General features: G+C 30.7%; 1 protein-coding gene across 3 annotated transcripts in view; it reads left to right on the top strand.

Moving 5' to 3' along the window:
* LOC111034444 (unconventional myosin-XV) overlaps positions 1–24792 on the top strand; it is a 60743-nt gene that overhangs the window by 15255 nt on the left and 20696 nt on the right. For 2 of the 3 annotated variants that reach the window (XM_022315699.1, XM_022315700.1), the window contains exons 2-15: positions 2504–2601; positions 20049–20159; positions 20223–20311; positions 20380–20443; positions 20618–20727; positions 20828–21097; positions 21917–22218; positions 22795–22949; positions 23023–23217; positions 23281–23415; positions 23499–23786; positions 23863–24020; positions 24083–24307; positions 24437–24764. In XM_022315699.1, the coding sequence (XP_022171391.1) occupies positions 2536–2601; positions 20049–20159; positions 20223–20311; positions 20380–20443; positions 20618–20727; positions 20828–21097; positions 21917–22218; positions 22795–22949; positions 23023–23217; positions 23281–23415; positions 23499–23786; positions 23863–24020; positions 24083–24307; positions 24437–24764 (2496 nt within the window). In that variant the 5' untranslated portion in view covers positions 2504–2535. Of the gene's footprint in view, positions 1–2503; positions 2602–12608; positions 13074–20048; positions 20160–20222; positions 20312–20379; positions 20444–20617; positions 20728–20827; positions 21098–21916; positions 22219–22794; positions 22950–23022; positions 23218–23280; positions 23416–23498; positions 23787–23862; positions 24021–24082; positions 24308–24436; positions 24765–24792 lie in introns of those variants that run through there. The other variant, XM_022315698.1, reaches the window with a different exon arrangement.

Here is a 24792-nt window from a genome sequence, read left to right as displayed (position 1 = left end):
TTAAAAAACGCACGGCAACTGCAAGAAGGAACTGGTGGCTGTACACTACATAGTGCAACGACGAACGTTTGTTTCGCAAGATCGAAAATTCCGTTTAAACCTCATAACAATATATATATTACACGTACGTATATTATAATGTATGTGATCTTTGACATTTTGCAATAACACATAAATCAGTGCGTTGACACACAATTGTTGTGTGGAGGCGTTTGTTTTATTTTGTTCCCCCCCCCCCCCATTCGATCGCAATTCGTGCAGCCAGCAACACCAGTAAATACCTTCCAATGTGTTTTATTGCAAATACAATTTCAAATATTTTTTGCGTCCCTACAATAGTCTGGCGTGCCTGTATTTTCGATAAAATGCACTCGAGAGCGTTATAATCAGCGGTTGTTATAGGACGTGATGTGATAAACATTCGTTTGATTTCAATTGAATTATATTGATACAAAAGCGTACCTTATTCGATTTAAGCGTAGGTAGGCACACACACAGCATCGCACTTTATTATAAACACCGAGACGGTTCCTACGTTAGAAATTATTTTTACATTTTACAGATGTTTAATGATTAAACATAACGATGTTTTTCAGTACAAGACAATGTCGGTGTTTTACAATTAAAACAAACGTATGTTTGGTCGTAAATTACAACGATAAAAATATTATTTTTTATTTATTCTATGGTGGTTACTCGTAACTCGTTGAAGTATTTTCGAGAAATTATTTTTAATCAATGTTATATGACTCAGTAAAATTGTAAAATTCGAACTTAATCCTTTTTTTGGTTTCCCGATGATTGACAAACTTTTTTTTTTTGTAATCAGTAGACATTTTTTTTTCGAAGTCAAATCGATCGTTTCGCCCTTCAACCACATTATTTGTTCAATGACCGTCATTCGATACTATTTTCAAATACACTGTATATATATATATTATATACTTATGAAAGAATAATACGTATATGTATATATTCTAATGATTAGTATGATAATACGCTCTTATTTCTTAACTACTAACTAGATATCGTTATAGTTTCTTTTTTCCGTCAAAAATAATATTTTCTCTTTTTTTGCCACAAAAAAAAAATAAAAATAAAAATAAGAACGGTTAAATTCGATCATAAAAACATGAATTTTATGACGTTTAATGATATTATCTTTCATTGAAAACATTGTTCATATAAACAAATATGTATATTTCATAACAAAATTAATATTTTTAGTACCTATTTTTTTACGTGTGCTAGACAAATATATTTAATATTATTTATACATACCGTCACCATAAACTTTATCGATTTTATATAATATTATATGGTGTCAGTAAGTAATAAAATTATTCATGAAATATATGTTTTTACAATACATACTTTCAACCTTTATTATTTCTATGTGTATTATAGAAAGAAAAATGGGTTGAAATGGTTGAATGATATTTAAATATATGAATAATATCTACGTACACATGCATTTAATGTTGTGATAGGTTTACATTTTCTATGAAGTAATTTATTTCAAAGAACTACATAATATTAAAGATTTTATGGATTCTTAATGTCAAAAAGTATTTTTTCTCGTACTTTGGTTAAGTTCCAACAATATTTTACCCCAGATGTCACCATAATTATTCATTAACTATAACAACATTAATGGTTTTGATAAATTTATTATGTTTAAGCCATCGCTTATAATTTCTTCTTAAAACAACGTACATCTAAAACCCATAAAAATATTTATTTTTAAAAACACATACCTAATGTTTCAAATTCAAACAAAACATTAAAAAAATATATATATTGTTTTTGAAAAACTTCAATTTATTTGCATGTTTTATTAAGTTAAGGCATAATAATCATAATGTATCAGTGAAATGTTGTAAATTAATTTAATAATTGAAGTTCCATTTAGATAAGATCTGGATAAGTACAGTACATTTTTTTCTCATGTTATAACAATACATATTCCAGCAAAAAAAGTTGGCATTTCTGTTTCATATGATGGTTAGAACGGAGGTCTTATAATAACAATATGTAAAACAAGTTTTGTAAAAATAATTTGCAACTCAAATTCTGTATGTAAATAAATTACATGCCGGCGACTTGTTATGCGAAATACCGAAATGTCCAACTGTCTGTGGGCTTAACAGTTTATTGACAATTCTGCAGAGAGGCGTTTCGGGTAGAATAAAATAATATTACACCCCGACAGTTCCACTGATATTAAAAAAGGATAGAATTAGACATGCTTTGTGTTGTAGTATAATATATATATATGTGACATCCCCGATATCAACGCTATTGCATATCTTACAATATATTATACTAAGTGAATATAATATACATTTGGCATATTGGTACTTGACGTTTTAATCTTTTATAATATTATATTACTGTCTCGACTGCGCTCTTTGAATCGTTTCGTGCTATTTTTTTTTTTTTTTAATTGTATAAATACGCGTTTTTTACGTTTACGAGATTTAATGATAGAAATGTTTTTCAGTTTCAGGCCAACAGTCTCGAGATGTTAATGGCATGACTGGAACTCAAGTCACAATGTCCACCGCTCAGCCCACGCTGACACTCAGCGAACTCCAAAAGGTACGGCTCCAAGTATTATTTCATTAAAAACATAATAATATAATATAGGACGTCGCAGAAACAATGCACGCATCGACGTCTCTTTGAAACTATAAATACACGATATGGTATACATGTATAATTGTGCGTTGATCGTGTGGGGGTAACTCGTGTGCCAATATTATACCTTAACATAATCAAACATATAGCATGTACTGCGCATACTCATATGGCTGTATGGCAATGTGTATATATATATATATATATAATGTACCGTGGTCTCCATTATTGTGTATCAGTTCAGTATATAGTGTAGCATGTGCACAATGTCTCATTTCAAAAACAAATTAGACATCGTGAGTCTTGCCGAGGATAATAGTCGCCGGATTCTTTAAATTAATAAATAGCTTTTCTTATCTGATTTGAGGGGAAGTTGCAGACTTACAACTGCAACACGCATGTTATATGACCGTTGTCCACCACGCTCGAGCCTTTGCAAAGACGCTTCCACGTAGACCTATCGTGAATTCGGTCTTGGATGGTATTATAAATAACGTCTAACCGGATGATGTTGAAATTATTAACGTGTGTCCAAGACTACGCATTATAACGTAATTGCGTGATTGAACCCTATATAATTAAAAAAATGATAAAGAGAACAGCCACACCGGGCTTAAAGTAAAGCGAAATGGCAAAAGGTCTGAGATTCCTGTTTTATATTGAGCGTTCCATTCAGTATTGTCCCACAGTCCGTACAACAAAACATTAGATAATGAATAAGTTATTCATTCAATAGCTGGACCATTTTTTTCGTCACTTCGCCTGAAAACCAATTACATATTTTTTTTAATATCAACAATGTAATACTATCGTTAATTATATTTTTCTTTAGACTGTATTCCATTTGATTTCAGTTTTATTAAAGCCTAAACATAAAATATAATTGTATTGGATGTTGTACGTGGATGGAAACTGGCAAGGCACACAATGGCTAATTGTTTATAGTAGTATCAAACTAAAAAATTATAAATACTGGGTAATAAATAGGTACTGATCAATCCAAAATGATAAAATGTCGAAGAGCAATTATCATTTATTTCTAACGGAGAAGAAATGATTTTACTTCTACTCCAAGGTCTGAGCGTACCAACATACCTTTTGAAGAATAATTTAAAGTAGAAGCTTTTTAAGTACAGTTAGTTGCACCGGGGTCTGCCTAATTCCTTTTATATCCCCCATGTGTCTACTTATTTTTTGTAGCTTGTAGGCTCATATATACGGGCATATCTTGGATTTTTTTTATTGATGTTTCTTATGGTTGATGTTTGCATATTAAATTAATTACAGTTTCAGTAGATCATTAAAATCATAACGTTCGTTTTCTCATATATTTTCTAACTACAATTATTGTATTTTATGTGAAACTAAATTAAATTAGTATAACACAATTTCAATATAGTAATAATACATACCTATCAAATTATTTTACATTCCATTTTATACCGATGGTTTTGCCATTAATAGTTGATTAGGTAAATAATTGTCAATAGTTATCAAATAATAAGAATTCCAAACATCTACATCCTTACTCTCTCAAAACTGGAGTGTTATTTTTACCATTATTCGAATAAAATATGATTATTGTGTGTAAAATGAAAGTTACCCATTATTAAAAATGCATTCTCTAAAAGTTAAGTTTTATTTCTGATCTGCTTAAAACAAATTATTAATATATATTATGGGCCAATGGTTAAGTTACACGGGATGATAAGTTTTACAGGTCAACACATTAGAACATTTCAAAAGTTTAAAAATTGGACATTTTATTATGTTATGGGCCCCTTTATTGGTTTTACGACCAAAATGTTTGTCTATCACAAAAGTATATAATAATAAATTGTCTTCAATAATCCATAATTAACTGTCAAAGTATGAAGGTAATGCAGCGAGCTCTAAAGGGAATCTTGTCTGACTAAACCAACCAATGGGTTATAGTCTATAGATAATAACAACAATCAACCCTCGCAAAATATAATATATTATTATATTACCATAAAGGAACGGGTATTTTATAAATAGAACAGGTAGGGGACCCTTTTGCGTAGGAGGGTGGGTCGAGGTTGAATGTAATAATGATCATTGTCTGTTTGATATGTGAGCATAAACAAACGAGCGTAAATTAATCTACACGTTCAACCTTCAGGTCCATGATCGATCAACCGTGAATTTAAATGTTTTAATTGCTACAACCACGTAATCACTAATCATGTAAAATGGCAACAGTTTTAGTTCAACCGAATTAACATAATCAAATACACGGAAAAAAGTTGAGTACCGATAGTCGTAAATGGGCCCGATCACTATACGCATATAATATTCTAATAATTATGATACAAATTTAATTCAAAATGGTAAATGTTACAACTGTCCAAACCTAAATGCTACTCTCGTCCCGATTCGAGTCGAAACGACAAAATATACACAGTAGGTATATTGTAATTTTTCATACAGATAAGTTTTTATTTTATTTTTATGTTGTGTACAATTTTTATAAAATAGTATACGCGAACGACCAATATTACAAATTCCGTTCTGGTCAGTGTAGTATATGAACATTTCACCAAGTTGCACATTATTACACATGAGCTCTACATTATACTGATTATTTTAAATAGAGGTTGGGTGCAGTATTTGAGGCCATGGTATACTTTTATTATTAAAATATCAAATGATAAGAAATTGTTTTTTAAGACCATTTTGAGTAGACTTGAATGGGACATTGTACATTTTTGTTGTATTTAATTTTTTTCAACACTATTATTATAATTTTCTAAGGCTTCTATTATTATTGTTGTTTTTATTATTATTATAAAATAATGCAAAAACCTAAACTGTAAATCTCGCCATATTAAATTCCATATGTGAACGTAGCTAACCTGACCTAACCTTCTGTTAATAAAAATATATACTTAAACTTGTTTTTTGCTCATTAAATTATTATATCGTCTCTCGTTCAGTACCTATATTATACTTATTAATTATTATATTTGTGTAAATAAGCCGTTTAATGAATAATTTAATTACTTAAATAAACACAATATTTAACTTTTATTACTCTTATTGCGTTTTACATTCATTAGGTATATGACGTCTCTTCAAAATTGTTTCTTTTTTTTCTGAAACTAAATTATCGTATTTGTGTATTCTTATTTCATTAGTGGCAGTATAAAATTTTTTTTTTTTTCACCCGAGTTTATATTTAATTCCAAGTTATTAGCCATTGACAGCAATGATTTGAGGCACTATTTATTTTATAGTCTTAGTCACAACTCTTGCTGTTTCTTTGGAGCATTGTGTTGTATTTATTATACATTGTAAATATGGGATGAGAATTTACTGTCTATATGACTATACACATCCAACGATTTAATTTTAGTATTCCGCCAGTTATTTATTATTTGAGACAGCTAATACTTATATCTATAATTTACAAGCATTCAAAATATTTGTTGTATTTTATAAATACATAATTCTTAATTGTATCATTATCCATATAATTTATCCATATAGTCTTAACTGTTCTAAATATTTTAAATGCCATCTTTCTTTGTAGAATGTAAGTATACGCATTATTGAATAATGACATTAAATATTTACCATTTTACCAACGTATGTATAATATTTTTAAAGAAAAAAAAATGATGAAATTTACACCATAATAATATTATATGTAATTTGTACAAAACGTTTTATTTTATTTCTTTAACAAATAACAACGTTTCTATAATGAATATTACATTATTTGAAGTCATAGACTTAAGGAGAGAGATGTATAGACTCGTTGTCTAAACACTTATCTGCTATACGAAATCCTTAAAATGGACTTTTGTTAAGTAGTTTTTCCTAAATCAGTAAGTCTAAGACAGTGAGCATTATTGGTAGGTATTGTTAAGGAGTAAAATTTTCAGATCAGAGGGTTTGAATAGATGATTAATTTGAATTTTTTTTGTTATGTGCCATATTATAGTAAGTTTGTCAATAGTCGGTAAGTGAAGACCATTATGTAAACTGTAAGGGAATTTCCATTATATCTTATAATATACCTCGAAACACAGATAATAATCTATTTGATTCAAATGATGGTTAAAAACTTATTGTGAAGAACTGACCTAACCGATCAAAGGTTTGGTAGATTCCTCACATTTGGTATACTGAACGGCCAGAATGCAGTTTGATCACAGACTAGTGATGTTATAAAATATCATGATAATTCTAATATAATATTAATGTAATATTAGACCTCAGGATGGGATTGAAATATAGCCAATGTTCGATTGTTCGTGGTTTAGCTTTTTTTTGACGATGTATCATGTTCTTATATTATAATCTACATTTCAATAATTATACGTACTTTAATATTTCGCAATAATATTTAGGTTAAAATGAAAATAATATTAAATATATTATATTGTAAAAACAATAAAACAAAATGTACAAAATACATCATATAAATATGGATGTGCAATGTGCATTGTTAAATATGTATATTTACGCCATCTAATTACGATGTCTAAACATTCTAAACGGTTGGTTGTATAATATTAATGGTAACAATAATTATTGTTATTGTTATTTACTATTACCTAATTGCGAAAATATAAGTATTAAATTACTTATATAAAATAATTAAAAATATGTTATGCTGTTTCCATATTATAAAACGTAATTTAAAACTAAATAATTTATTTTGTACCTAATAATATTATTTTAGGCAGTGGTCTGATACTTACTAACATGCGTACTATACTGTTCTACCATACCTATACAGTTCATTATATTAAAATGTTTTAAGAATGATAGAAACATAAATATTTTTGACTTCCCAGATGAAAATTAAACTTGGAAACAGCAAATCATTTTGACTAGAACATATGCATATGTATTATTATTTATTAGGTAGGTACTTGTAAATCCATTTGAGAAACAGTGGTGTAGAAAGATTAATTAAATTATTTATACTTGGTATTTTTTGAAAATATCAACTCAGTCGAGATTTGGCAGTCCCATTAAAGTGGTTCTTGAATATAATAATATATATCATAGTTATTTCATAATTAAAAAAAGTTATATATGTATTTGTTACTGCATATATATATTATTCGCAATTAAGTTATGGATAAAAGTAAATATGTAAATTATCTTAGTAAACACGTTTAAATATAGGTAGTTGCTGCTAAAATTTAAGCCCGCTGCAGATGCAATTAATAACAGTTTGGTGAAAAAATACATGCAATGTCATGACATTTAATATCATGTTTATTATAATTTATAATATTCTACACGGTTCTCCCAGCAGAAGGCAGACATCGCTCGAACTCTGTGAACTCTTAATATTGTAATCGTCTATAGGTCTCGGTATCCCGCATGAGGTTATACCTCATGTTTATATACCTCATATATAAAGTATACAACGTTTGGCTAAATCATAATAATATGTTACAATGCCTATGCAGTGTATACAAAGTTACCACCCGACTCCCATTGATCTCAAATATTTGTGCAATGCCCAATTATGTCGCTTTCATGTGGGTAACACTCGTCATTTGAAGTAAATTATATGTGTTTCAAGCATTAATAATTATAATGAGATATTTATGTCTATTTAATTGACGCTAAGTTATTTTTGTAGTTGATTTTTGTGTACCCTTTAAAATATTATTATGAACACTTGTGAATTTAGCATTATCTATACATTTCCAGTCCACATTTTATAAAATCAATCCAATTTAAGAAAAAGTGTTTGGACTTAAAATTCGAATTTCTGAATTTTATTTTTGGCAGTCACACGAGACTGTTTTTATTTTATTTTTTACTACAACAAAGCTTCTCGGTTTACCAGTAACGTCAAACATCTTTCAAAGTTTGTTGTTGTTTATTTTCAACTCTCTACAATTTTTAATTTTTTGCTTTCTTCACAGTAGCAATAGAATAAATGTAAATTTTTTTATGTTTAAACTTTTATGCTGTACAACGAATTTAGCATTAAAAATCGTCTAGTTTCGAGAATAATATTTAAATTAAACTTTGAAAGTTGTCTAACAATTTTCTAACAAATTTGTTTGAATCATTTCCATTGATGACCGCTTATCATATGCGGCACATAGGTTTTATTATATTAAATGTATATATTATATCGTTTCGATGATGAGGTTGATGTAACAACAGTATAATTATTTAGAGCAGCTTGTACAGTACGACGGCATAACGTGCAGCATTGCATTATACAGTGTATTTGGACGATATTGAATTTTAAACCATTGGTAATGTTAGTGGTTTTTTACATTATTTTTTTAATCGTTCACGCTCAACGTACCTTGACTGCCGCCGCCAATGCAGCGACATGCGGGTTCGTCATCCCCTCTCTCTCCTCTCCTCACCTTCCGCCCATAGAGACCCTTGGACGATTTCCCGTTCGCGTTGTACAGACCGAAGAATCGCGTTCATTAACAGGTGTGCACCCACGCACACGCACACACACACATGTCCATAATATACATATTATATTCATATTTATTTATACATACATACCTATATATATATATATTGGCATATTGCGTTGTATGGACTAGCACACATCGTACTTACCTGCACCATCATTACATAGGTACCTACATATAGTATCATGTGTAAAACCGTCTGCCTGCCGACCCATCGGACGCGCGCTGGTGTGTGTGTGCCCGTTGTTTGATAATGATAACAATTATTACACGGTTCGACGTACTTTACCGTATATACGCGCATAATGGTTTACTATTATATAGTTGTCCGAAAACCACACGTACGTGCGCACGTACGCGTTTGCGGTCCGCGTTTCGATATAATATAATATAGTTTGTAGTTTGTACACAATATACAATGTCCATTAAAATGTACCCCGCGCGTGTTGGGGCTGTTGAAAAGTGTGATTTTTGTGTTGTGCTTTAAACACCGACGAAAAAATACGGCGTTAAGCGAGGAAAATCTGGTTTTTGAAATAAAAAAACATTTTCAAATATTGTCCGGGACGCCTCCTCCGACCACCAACTCCCCCGGCGGCGGCGGGTCGCGTTGTTTTTAGTGCGCTCTTGTGATTCCGTTTATTTTGTATAGTATTATTATATGTGAAGGATCGAAACGACGGCATCGGTTAAAATACAGTAACAATTATAATATTAATATTAATATCCGAGTTCGGTAACGATTTTCCAGTAGTGCTATGTATTCCACCGTCGAGTTGTGCGTATCTATATTATAGTACCTATCATCTTCATATTCTGTACAATTATATTATAATTGAATTATTAGGTAAATTTACTAAAATTACGGTGAACCAGTACGGTACTCGAAACGCTAGTGCGTAATCACGTTATTCTACCACTTCATAATGATGTATGCGTACCTGTACATATTATTATTATTTTATCTTCCGGCGAAGACGTTCCGAACTTGATTACAAGCGTCGGTCGCTGACGTTTGAAATTAAATCGTAAGAAAATGTATTGTTCTATAAACGGACTATGTATATACATGTTTTTATCACACGTATAAATAGTAATAAATAATACTATTATTAACCCGACCTCCCCAGAATGACAGTCGTAGGCAGGTAAAGCTATGGTTGCAACGCGCGAAGTATGGTCGTATTATTTATGGTGAATAATAATTCGCTGAAACGATCGATTCGCATTTCGCATTTCCCGGTTCCTCTGAAACGTTGACGACCGCGACGGTCACAAGCGCAGTCCGCTCTCGTTTGCGAAATAATTTAATTATTATAATATGCCACGTGATATACAATAATAATTAATATTATTATACCATTCGGTCCATTCTCGTTCATGTTCTTGTCTTGTTATAATAATATATATAATATTATATTATGTGCACGTGTGCTATTATTGTAATACCATTATTATAATTTTATTATTTCTTTAACGGTCTTTCGACTACTCTGCAGGACACGTGCAGTGAGAGCCGTTATAATATTATAGAAAGCGAGTCTTTAGTCGTACGATATTATAATATATGTATCGATTTTGTAACATTATAAAATAATTTCCTCCGTTGTATGTTGTATTAAATTATTAAAATTAAATCGAAATTAACTATCTGCTATATGTATATTATATACAACATGTATTATATTCGAGTCTCAAGGAACCCAGTAATTGATAAATGATACACTCGATATCGATAACCTGCATATTATATCGTCGAGAAATTCAAACTCTATGACACTACTGAACATAAGCCAGCAAATCAAACGATATATAATTCGACCTTCGTCGTGTAAGATCATCATCCTTTTTTCTGGTAATTTTAGAGCATCCTGTACAGCAAAATACATTACCTTTAATCTATATAATATTTTAGATATTTTTTTCATGGAAATTTCCACCAAGTTTCTCGTAACTTATACCGTGGGCTTCATTGATTATTGTAAGGTTGCAGAACGTTTGAAAAGTTCATTGTTGTGGAATGTATCCATCATTCCCTCGACTTTGTTAGAAAATTGTAAATGCAATTCTAACAGTGTTATCAAATAATGCTTTACTGCTTTAGTTATCACTATTTGTATGCATGATTCGACGTCTGTATGTATGTATATTAGTACATTCTATAGTATTTGTTCAAATGAAATATCACTCGAACACTTAGTTGTGAAAAAACCCGTTTTTGTAATTGACGTTGAATAAATTAGACTCATTTTATGTATATCTTGAATTTGAGATCGTAGTAATTTGTAAGAGCGAATATTATAATACTTCAGTGATAGTCACTCGAGAAATGAAATATGCACAATAAATATATATTTTATAATGAACACTTCAATTCAAACTCCACGAATGGTTACGATTTTCAACACAATATGATAATATCTATGTATATAGATATAAAACGTATTTTCTCTCTAAACCATCATTGAATAAAAAAAATGACATTTTAACCGAGCGTTGTATTAATAAAATTGATTTTCATTATGAAATCACATTTTGACCTACTTACTGTGTTTCCGTGAAATAGGTAACTGTGAAAATTCCAATAATTTTTTGTTCACATGAGAAATATTCTAGCTTATTAATTTTATTATAAAATTCTATTGCATTGTATATAGTTTTAAATTTGATTTAAATCGCTATAAAATATTTCTGTAACATGTAGCAACACGCTCATCACCGCCGTCGAATCTAAGCTCGATAAACTACACAGTCGTATTATACATTTGATTTATATGAAACAAAATTATATTATTTATACTTTCGTAGATAAATACTGTGCTAGTCAGATCAGAGTATACTTTTCGCAACAATTGCAACGAGTGTCGTTCGTATTGCCAGTATTGGAACCCAGCTTTGCCGTATAACGATAATTGGGTGTATCGGAAGGAAGAAACCTTTCGGGGTACAGATTTTCGCATTTCGTTACTGGCTGACTACGAAGTGAAAGCGAAACCACTCCGCACAGATAACGGCTACACCTATAATAACACACACATATATATATATATTACAATGGAGGAGCTGGAAGGAAACGCATATAGTATAACGGCTACCGTGTCGCGTCACGGACGTTTGATTCGGTTTTAAAACGTTTTTACAACACCGAATGGGTTCCACGAGTGTATATAATACATTATTATAATAACATAACATCCAAGTATTGTTTTATATATGGTATATTCGCGTAGCGCCTCATAACTCGCACCGGCGACGACCTGAACGCCATCTCCTTCTAGACCGAACCGCACCACCATATACCTACCTACCTACGTCATAACATCGTCTCGGCGCAGTTCCGGCCAATACAATATTTCACACTCAATACGTCCTGTATAATACGAGAGATATTGAACGCATTATCTGTGTACAATAGTACCCTACGCGATCCAGATATATCGATGCAATGACGTCGATACGGGTGTATAAATAATAATTAGCATATTATCCGACGACGTCCGGTCGCGGTGGGGGTGCGATGAGCGAGGACCGATGAAACGGAACGCAATCAGCCAATGGGAGCTGTCGGACCATTTCTGGGCGGAAAGCGATCCGCCGGAACCGTGCGCGGCGGCCAAGAGCTTTCTGCAAAAATGCGTCCGACAGTTCGACCGGTTGACGGCCGACAACCGCCGGGTCAAGTACCGGTTGACCTCCGTCGGCCGCGACACTCTGCCGGAGCCGGCGACCCGTCCTCCTCGACTCCCTTGGAGATCGATGGACCGCGTTCACGGTTGCGGTTGCTGCGGTATTGACGGTCGGACCACCGATAACGCGATTATTTTTGTCAACGACAGAGGCAGTGGCAGTCGCGATTATTGCAGCGAAGACGTGACGCCACTGCAACCCCAACACCCACCGCCGTGCGTAATCAGACGAGCCGACAACGGTTACGCGGCCGCCAACGCCACTGACCGCGGTGGAACCGAAACGTTTGAAACCGTTCCGTACCGCGAGGTTAGTACCTATACTTAAACATTATAATGTAATATAATTGTCGCGGTTATATTATAATAATATGGTTATGCACAGGTGGTTATGACTCCCAGGACTGTCTTTACAGGACTATTGCGAGGCCCTAAAACTGTAGATTATTACAGATTAAATATAAAAATAATCAAATGCAGTACACAGACCAAAATTTAAATTAAGTTGATTATTTGTGTGAGTATGGTTAGTAAAAATAATAACGAAATGAAGGTAATTCGTCCCGTTAGAGGGAATTTATCTGCTTCAAAAAAAGTTAACTTTATCATATAAATCTATAACGATAATATTTCTACACACTGAGCTTGTTAATTCGCCTAATATCAAATTTAAAGTTAATAACATACAATACGATGCCCCTCAAGTACGAATTTTTACATTTTAAAATGTTGTTGTACGTACCTCAGTTGTGAGCGTTTTTAAATTTATAGAAAATGTAGTTTTAAAATGTCATTTATATAACATAAAGTAACTTTTAACTTAAATTAGTTGAAAATAGAAATAAAATATTGATAATAATAAATAGCAGTGCTTACCGCATATAGTTATTATTCGGAATTAATATGATCTCATGTACGATTTATTAAAATTGATATATTTAATTATTCATGTTTTATTGAATTCGACTATATCACGTGGTATAAAACCGGAATATATAGTCACCTATCAATCATAATGAAATATAAATACACATGTCTGCATGTTGTGTATTTACTACATTAATATTCATTATGCACGACTGATTTTTAATTACAATATAATAATTATAATTATTCAATTAATAACATTATGTATTTAGCGTTTTAATCATTTTTCATAGCGTACCACTGAATATAGGTTAAACAAACTATTTTCATTCGTATATTACGTATAAATACACATTTATCGTCTGTATAAGTATTTAATAAGTAAAATTACCCGTCGCATAATATAAAGGAAAATGCTGCGTGATGTGTACTGAAACAATCATTAACAAAAAGAGAATACAAAAAAGTGGGTGTACCTTCGTTAAGTCGGGTTCGCCGTTTGTTGTACCACTGGCGCCGAACTGTTATATTATTATCTCTATACTGTCTATAGACATAAGTTGTCGATATTTTTTTCCCTATTCGTTCTCGATTTACGATCAGCTCGATAGTAAAATTATAACGGTGAGATGCGGAGGCCTGTGATCGTCGTCGTGTCTGTCCCTCGGGAAACTCGCGAAAAAAAAACGGTGACTGGGACGGTCGATCGTCTTTGCGATTGGAAAATTATAGTTAAACCGCTATTATTTTGTACTGTTCGTTTGTTCGGTTTTTTTATTTTTATTTATTTTTAATCGGTTTTTGTTAATCCTTAAGTGGACAAAACGACCACGGACAATTGTATGGTTATAACTGAAATTCAGTGTATTATATTTTGTAGAGAGTTGCGAATGGCATCGCTTTCGAGCATCGAGTCGTGGATTTGAATGAGAAAAATTATGCTATAACAATAGACTTTGAAGGGTGTATATTGTATATATACTCGCACATATATATTATATATTAATCATAAGACTAAAAACATTTCGTATTATTTTAAAAATATGATATTGTTTTAATACTGCTTATATTTTTCAAAAGACGATTTGATCCAATTGTTTCTACGTTATCGAGTTTGTTGTCTTTGTGTATAATACCAAATCCATTTATATTGCAGACGGTATTCATCGTTCATACGTTCTTTGAATTGCCCTAATCGATAGTATTATTTATTCAGTCGTTCAAAAGTTAGCCTACGAATACATTTTTCTATCGGGATTTATATATAAGTGTTTTTTTTTTTGAAATATTATTATACATACAACAAAATACAAACTGTAAATACTCGTAACTCTTGATGTTTTTCTGTATAATAAAATATCTGTAATATACTAAAATATATGCAACATTATCCATTCGAATAATACTAATATATTTTTGCAGCACTTATTTGGTGTTTAGTCTTATATTGTTCAACGGTTTTGGTTCTTATTAGATATGTTCACAATGTAACTTAAAGTATAAGTTTAATATTTATTTTATTTTTGTGGATTATGCCATTAAACTGTATATACAGTTTATTATTATTATTTTCGAGGTGTTATTCGATCACTTTAACTGACGTTTTATTTTCGGGTAATTTAAAATATATTTTATCATATTCGTAAACATATTTTATTAAACAACATTTTGAATTCATGCTTGTAAGATAAATTATTAAACCATATTTATTACCGTATTGTTTCAAATGTATAGTCGATTTCTCTATACGCATCCATTTTTCACATTCATACAATATATATGATCCTATTTGGCAACAAAAAGCACCAATGCACATTTAAGATTATAACATTTAACAGAGTAGCACTACAAACAGCTAGTACAAACCGACTGCATAACAACGTATGTATTTACAAGCAGACGCACACACACAAACACGTATTAAGTGATGTGGGGTACACTATAAATAATATCATACTATAAATAAATAATATTATTAACATTTTGACTCTTAAAATGTTAAATAATTATTGTTTTTTTTTAGTACATAAATGCACAATTTTTTGAAACTCAATTTGTATAACCCCATGTTCTTTTGATGTAATGTCATAATAAGTTTAAAATAAAAATTAATTCTTATGAGCCGCATACGCAAACAGTAAAATCTGAATTTCTCTTGAGGATACGAATAAATAATTTCATTTATCATTCCTTCTCACGATATTTACACAATTTAATTCATGAGTTTGTAAATTAACATTGTGCTCGGTCAGACGTCTAAATATTCAACAAATAAACAAATGATTTACTATTTAATTAGTCTTGTTTTAAACGCATTATAACTTCAAAAACTAAATTTAAAACTGGTATATTTAATGAAAACATTTAAAAACATATTTGTTTGATGAAATACTCGTTTCAAAATAAATATATGTATGTACCTACAGTATATAAGAACTAAATGGGTCATTTGTATGAAAATCAACAGTTGTACTGAATTATATTAAAGCGTTATACGAGTACAAAAATTGAGATGTATTTTAAAGTTAAATAACGATTAATTTTGAATAGATAATTAAAAATTTTGACCAATATAAAAATAAAATAATAATTAATATTTCATTGTATAAATCGATTTTTTTCTAAAGGTTAAGTCATAACAGACATTTATTGAAATATGTATAGAATACAAATATCTGGAAATAACTGAAACGCAATTTACTTGAAACTTATAAACTGTGTAACCATTAAGATTTGTTTCAATCTGTTCTAGAGCTTTGTAAGCTCTTTCTGCATAGCGACAATTCTACTAAAAAAGTATTTAAAAATAATAACAACAAAAAACACACAGTTATAAAATATAGACTCCTCGGGTATTAAAATGTACTTATTTGTGTGTAAAATCGTATTACATATAAAAAAAAATACGTTTATTCCTTTGACTCACATTGAACGCATTTGAAACAAATCTACTATAGTACTATACTACACAAAATAGGTGCTACAAAATATATATACATAACTTACAAGTGACCAAAAAATTGTCTCATCTTAGTGTGTAAGATATGTGCAATAATATATGAATATACTAGACACCCCAGGAAAATTTAAGGAATACGACATCATTTCTAATAATAGGTACCTACATAATATCTTTGAGTTATAATGATATTTATATACACCAACGGTGTAACTGTGTAAGCATGGCGAAATAAATATAAGTCAATACTCAGTAAATCATTAAAATTTGAATTGTAAAATATTACATAGGTAATTTAAATATTATTTATCTTCAGCCGTGTATGGTTAAATGTATAGATAAGAAATCCAGTATTGGGGCTTTTGTCTTATGCACCTACCTATTCATTTTATAACAGAATCTAGTGAAGTATATTTTGTAACTTCGAAATGCACATATATTTTCATATATTATAATGCACATATATTTCAAATATTTATATTATTTTAGATTCTGAGTGAAGCGATATTTTATTTATTTTACAATTATGTGTGTTTTTATTTTTGCGTCCAAAGACACTTTTTCTTGTAAAAAAAATACTCTAATCATCAATTTATTTGTTTCTTATAGTAAATTGAAAATAGTCTATTTCTGAAATAATTGGAAAAGTCAAAATAAAATTCAAACATTGTATGAATTCTAGCTTAAAAGTGTAATACAATGTTTCTTATAAGTTGTAAATGCTGTAGTTGAAATAAAATTGAGCATAAATCCTCAATCAAATTTTTTAATGAACATTTGAAGATGTATCAAATATTTTTTAGTATTTATATCTAAGTTACAACAGATAGAACATTTCCAGGAATTAACCCCTAGTTACGTTTCCTTTACAACCCTAGGCCACTGCGTTTTAATATGAACATTTTTCTTCATTTATGATGTGCATGTGATATATTTTCAACATTGAGCATTAATACTGCTGAAAAATGAGACCATAGTTAAAATGATTCACTTTATTTACACAGTGTGTATGGGCAGAGCACTTAACGTTAGTCACATTGCTTAAAAATAACTATTTAAAGTCTTTTCTCAATTCGGTGACTTAAAAATCAAATTAAATGTTCGTCGTGATTCTTTAATCAAAAGTGTTTCCCTAAAATTTCCTAATTTAAAAATGACAGGCAAATGGAATCAAAATTGCTCCGCCTGCACTTTATTAACTTACTCTCGTGAATCATCCTGTTTATAGTAATTATTAAAGAAGTAAGACATTTTTACACATTATATTTAACGTCTAGGCACAAAAGCATTAACTAGGACCTAGTTAACACTTTAGTTACTTGGTAATAGTAAATATCTTTTGTTGGAGAATTTCCTTTGGTTAATTTTATTGACTATTTTAATATTTTATATGAATGTATAATTTTCGTCTATGATTTCACATACAAATGGCTAATATTAACAGTTTTTATTGTATTTATAGCATAAGTCTTAAATCTTTCTATTTATGTATGTCATATAAAACAAAATACTAATTACACAGGTAATTAAGATAAATTAAACGCTTCAAATATTTTAGATTTTGTATACTCTCATTACTTTATGTATAGCATGAGCAATGAATATAAAATATATAACATGTATTGCTATCATACCATGTTATTATTTACGTCAAGTCGTTATTCATATAAAGGCATTTCTAGAATACGTTGAGTGTTAAAACTAGCTGCAGGCCTAATTCGTGAATAATTTATACAAATAAAAGAATTTACACACTGATTATTTTTTGCTTTAGCAAGACAACTCGTTTATTTTCTATAAAGAGCTGAGCCGTTAAGAAATTTTCTTTCGTATTTAATTATTAATTTATTGGGTCACATATTTTTAGTTAATATTTAATATTTATATGTCCGGTGTTTATAGATATCCTTATCAATTAAATAGAAACTGAAACAACAAACTCTGACAGTTTGACTTAAATCTTTCTTCATGTATGTTTTTAATATCCAATTCACAACTTAACTACGCGTTAATAATAATAATATTCGATTATATTTTGTTCGATTAGGTAAAATATTGGGACTTATATACACTATACAGTATCACATAATTGCACAATATTATTTATCAAAAACATTCAATAAAATGTATCGTTTCCATCAACATATGCGTCCATGAAAAATGATATTGGAATCTTGACGCGTATATTTATTTTATAGTTTTTCACTTTCCTAATATTATTGTTTTAGAAAGTAGAAGCGGTTGTGTTGTACAGGTAAATACACCCGAAAAAAATATAAACATTAAATAGTATCTGCTGTGTGTTGGAAAATGGTTATACTTATTATGCGTATTATGAATATCTTACAATAGGTAACGCAAAAAGAAATTAAGGTCCTTTATTATCATCCTTTTTAGAAATTTCCTAGCTACTTATCATTGTTTTTAAATATTTTTATTACCAAGACATTTTGCGCAATCGCCTAACAACAGTAAAAAAAATTATACGTCCCATAATTTCTGAGTATGTTTGTATAACTTAAACAATATTTCTTATTATTATTATTATTATTATTATTTTTTTGCATGTAGTTTGTTGTTTCCGGTTACTGTCTTGGGTATCCGGAATGCAATCGTTGATACAACCATTATTTATTTAAAATTATTATTAGATAGGTCTTGGGTCCATCTGTTACTACATTATACGGCTCAATTTGTCATGATATTTATTGCATCCGTTTTAATGATCATATTACTCGTAATCGATTTATATTACGAAAAAAAATTATTTCATTCCTAGAAACATTATTGAATGTATGGGGATTTTATATTCTGAAGTATTATCCATCCACATAGTCCTGATAATAATTGTACTTCAAATCGATACCAAACTGCAGTCTGCAGTGCAATAAGTATGCGTTATTTATTGCTATATTTCGTCCAAACTGAAAAAAATACTGTTTTATTGTTAGATTATTTTACATAGTCTGAATGAAAATGTATATGTACTGTACCATATAATGCGAAGAAATAAAAAAAATACGTATTTGAATGAAATTTAAATTAATGGAGTTAAAACAAAAATAAATTCGTAATTGACCTAGGCGATGAATGCATCGAATATATAAATGCATATTATGTGTGTGTGTGTGTGTGTGTGTGTGTGTGTGTGTGTGTTATTGCATTTATAAATCAAATAAAGAGATGACTAATTATTTCAAAATGTAATATTCTACATATTATATTTGAATTTATAAATGGTAGATGAAAATCTATGTCTGGTTTAAATGGTATTATTACTTATGGTAATAATAATAAGAAAAACACAGAACCCTTTTACCATTTTAGATTAAACGCACAAATTATAATATTTGAACATACAATTATGAAGTAAAACATACATATTTTAAACGTATAAATGCTATCATAAACAGAGAAAACGTTTTTAATCGTTACATTATATTTTATTATTTGTTTTAGGGTGAGCTTGTGTGGTTCGACCCAGGTGTTGGGCATGTCTTACCCGGAGAAGTTTTGGAGTACCACAAGCCTGCGCAAGTACTTACTGTGCAGGCTGTTATTGCGGGGAAAGTAAGTCCTAAGTGAAATATTTGCTGTTACGATCGTATTATATAATATTTTTAAACTCAACAGACACAAATTTTCTCACTTACGAGTTCCAACGGTGTTAACCGGCGACAAGATCTTGGTCAAAATGGTATTGAAGACATGATTCAACTTACGTAAGCATTTTTTTTTTAATGTAACGAAATAAATACACATGAGTTCTTATGCGTAAATGTATTTTTAGGGACTTGAACGAGGCTTCGCTATTGTGGAATTTGAAAATTCGATACGACAAAGAACTTATATATGTGAGTATCCAAACTCATTACAGCTTATGTGAGCAATGCACGTTTGTCAAAAAAAAAAACAGTTTAAAAAATAAATGTCGAAATTGACAGAGTCGTTCTGTAAAGACTAATTTGTTCAGAAACATATTGTAACTGCACCTACGTTTATTATATTAATTTATTGTGGTTTTTCAGACATATACTGGAAGCATATTAGTGGCTGTAAACCCTTACAAAATGTACGATATGTATGGGTTAGACATGGTGAAAAAATACGAGGGACAAATTTTAGGAACATTACCGCCGTGAGTGCACTCATTATCGTTGTGAAATATTTCATTAAAAATCAAAAAACTTTTTTTATGCTAATGAATAAAAAATATATTAAATCGGTTTTCCTTTCAGTCATTTGTTCGCCGTTGGTTCCGCAGCTTACGGAATGCTTCCTAGAGGAAATCAAGTCGTCGTAATTTCAGGAGAATCTGGTTCTGGAAAAACTGAATCCACTAAGCTTATTATGCAGTATTTAGCAGCTGTTAATAAATCGCCATCTAATCTCATTACCGAACAAATTTTAGAAGCGTCCCCTTTACTGGAAAGTTTTGGTAACGCTAAAACTGTGCGTAATGACAATTCATCCAGGTTTGGAAAGTTTTTAGAAGTCCATTTCAAACAGTAAGTAATAGTTTTGAATTCACTGATTATTTTAATACCACATTATCGTATTAATTTAAAATGTTGGGTGGAACACGATTACGGACGAGCTATCGAAAAAAAAAAAATATTTATATGCCTAAAATGACACTATTATGAACAAAATGTAATAAAACGGTTTCAAGTTGTTGTATCGGTATAGGAAGTTCCATTTGAAATGCCCTTAAATTGAATTTAAAAATCAGTAATTTAACTAATGTTGGGTGCAGTCAAATGTCGATTAAAATGTTCTCTTATTCCTTGGTATCTACTCTCGATTTTTTAGTACAGAGTATCATATGGATATGCTCACCGATAGGCTCACATAAAAAACTGGCTCTACAGTTTTTATTCGTACCTATATAAATTAGTAACCAATTAATATACATATTATGACCTATAATTTCGCTAACGTTTAAATCTATATTTCTTTTCTCAAAAATTAAATCATCGTAGCTTTCTAATGAAATAATTTGTTTTGGATTTTCCTTAATATTATGTTAAATAAAAATACTAAACAATATTAACTTATTCCGTTTTCATAAACATTTTAATATCACTGTATCAGGTACCTAAATTTTAAATTGCATTATGGTACTTAATAACCTATATAAAATATTATATTAATTTAACAATAGGTACTCAATATACAATTCTACTAGTAAATGTTTATAAATTTAGTGATGTCACGTACAAATTTATCCACTTTCGTAGATCATATAAAATGTTTAAACCATACATTTGATAAAAAATTAAGTCCAACCGTTATTAGTTAATTAATATAAAATATTGAAATTTCAGAGGAGTTATATTGGGCGCTAAAGTTACAGAATATCTACTTGAAAAATCACGAATAGTAACACAAGCTCCAGAAGAACGAAATTATCATGTGTTTTATGAACTATTGGCGGGTCTCGCTGACGAGGAGAAACTCAAATACGGTTTGCTATCGGCTGACAAATATTTTTATTTAAATCAAGGTGGAAATTGTGAAATCGATGGAAAATATGACGGAGAAGATTTTCAATCACTTATGTCTGCGATGCAAGTTCTTGGATTCACATCGGAGGAACAAGACACAATATTTCGAATACTGGCTTCAGGTAAAATATCATATAAAAAAACAGTATTATTTTATACATTTTAAGTGTTATTTGATGAGTGTTTTCGATTTAATTACTTGTTAATTGATTATTTATAAATATTCTAAAAATATACAGATCCAGTTATTACGTAAAACTAAAAAAAATTTGAGATACAGAAGTTAATTATTCGCTGGCCCAATGAAAATCATTTAATAAGAAACATTATTTCATATACCATATTTTTAGTTTTATTTTCTGTAGAAGTGCTGGGTAAAACATATTGAGCTTTTTATATTGACCCAAAAACAGCGCCAAAAATATGCATTACACACGTACAATTTATATCATGCATCATTGTAGAATTTGCAATAGCTTCCTCTTTCTGCTCAGAATCTAAAATGTATAAGACTCGTGTTAAATTATAATAAAATCAATTATAATATAGGGTTCTCAATCTGAGAATAATAGGTCACGCAGAAGTAACACATATTGAATAATGCATGTACTTACATATATTCGTTATATGCATACTCGTATCAATATTTGCACTTTAATCACCAACGAAATTAATATTAATTGAAATTTTTTGTGTAGTTCTACACCTGGGAAATGTTTATTTTCATCGCAAACAGCTAAAACACGGACAAGAAGGCGTTGAAATTGGTTCTGATGCAGAAATTAGATGGACAGGACATTTGCTCCGATTGGATGTGGATGGTATCAAAGAAGCATTAACGACCAAAACTACTGTTCGTGTATAATTATTAATGATCAATTTTTATAGATACATTTTGTTGATTATTTATTTTCTTTTTTACTTAGGAAGCTCGTAATGAACGTGTGTTGACAGCACTAAATATTGATCAAGCATTGGACGCTAGAGATGCATTTGCCAAGGCCTTATACAGCTCACTTTTTACGTGGCTAGTAGCAAGGATTAATCACATTGTATACAAGGGAACTAAAAAGACAACAGCTATATCAATTTTAGATATATTTGGTTTTGAAGATTTCAAGGTAACGACAAACTAATGTATTTCCTGAACAAGATTGACTTATCAAAGTGTTGTTTGATTTCAGGAAAACAGTTTCGAACAATTATGCATTAACTACGCCAATGAAAATTTACAAGTGTACTTCAACAAACATATATTTAAACTAGAACAACAGGAGTACGCTAAAGAAAAAATTCAATGGCAAAACATTGCATACAATGTAAACACAAAACAATATACTAAACTGTCATTCAGTATTATTATTTTTTTAAATCTTATGTTAGATAAATTATCTTTTTTCAGGACAATTTGCCAGTGATTCAGTTGCTATCAAAAAAACCTGTCGGCATATTACACCTTCTAGACGACGAGTCTAATTTCCCACGTGCCACCGATGTATCGTTTTTAGAAAAGTGCCATTACAACCACGCATTGAACGAATTATACTCTAGGCCCAGATTAAATGGCCCAGAATTTGGTGTTCGCCATTATGCCGGGCCGGTGTGGTACAACGTCGACGGGTTTCTAGACAAGAATCGAGATACGTTAAGGCCCGATGTCGTTCAATTATTAATATCGAGCTCTTTACCCGTAAGTATTCGTGTTAACTGTACAGTGATAAGCTTAAAGTTTTTTATAATGTTCGTTAATGCATGATTGTTTATAGATGTTGAGTAAAATGTTCAGCTCTTTACGGAATAATTTTGAAGCTTCAAAAACATTAAACAAGGCCAACGGCAGGTTCGTTACCATGAAACCAAGAACTCCGACTGTCGCGGCCAGGTTTCATGATTCACTACAACAGCTATTGGAGTCCATATCTGGGTATGTTTTTTTTTTACATGCGTTTTAATGTATGTACTAAATATTGCCATTTCGTGGTTTAGGTGCCATCCGTGGTTCGTACGTTGCATCAAACCAAACTGTGAGAAGGTATCGATGAAATTCGATATGCCTACGGTATTGGAACAACTCCGATACTCGGGAATGTTGGAAACGATACGTATTCGTAAGCTGGGGTATCCAGTGCGTATGAAGTTCAGTGAATTCGTAGACAGATATCGTGTTTTGGTGCGTAAACGAAAACTGCCTCCGAAAGGCACGCCAAACAGGTATAATATAATAAATGATAAAATTGTTGATAAAAAAAAAATATTTAATTAATTATTTAAAAAAATAAACTGATCAGTGTACTGATAATATTATTAAAAACATATTTTCTCGTCCGTGACACTCCTTAGAGAAATCTGTCAAGCAATATTGGAAAAGCACTCGGACGAATATCAGTTAGGCACAAGTCGGGTGTTTCTGCGGGAAAGCTTAGAACGGCACTTAGAACGAGAAAGAGCTGCCATTCTGAACACTGCGGCTATTACACTCCAACGGAACGTCAGAGGTTTCCTCGCCCGGACCAGGTACACCGCAAAAAGGCAGAGCGCTATCAAGTTGCAAGCTTCCGTACGCGGATGGATAGAGAGGAGGAGATTCGAGACTTTAAGACGAGGCGTGGTTAAAGCGCAAGCCACCTTCAGAGGTAGACAGCAGCGAAAACGATACAACCATCTGAAGGCATGTACAAATACAGTTAATTTGCAGT

This window comes from Myzus persicae, unplaced genomic scaffold (assembly GCF_001856785.1).
Source record: "Myzus persicae strain clone G006 unplaced genomic scaffold, MPER_G0061.0, whole genome shotgun sequence".
NCBI lineage: Eukaryota > Metazoa > Arthropoda > Insecta > Hemiptera > Aphididae > Myzus > Myzus persicae.
The sequence above is the reverse complement of the archived record's forward strand: the minus strand, read 5'-3'. Positions and strand labels throughout refer to the sequence as shown.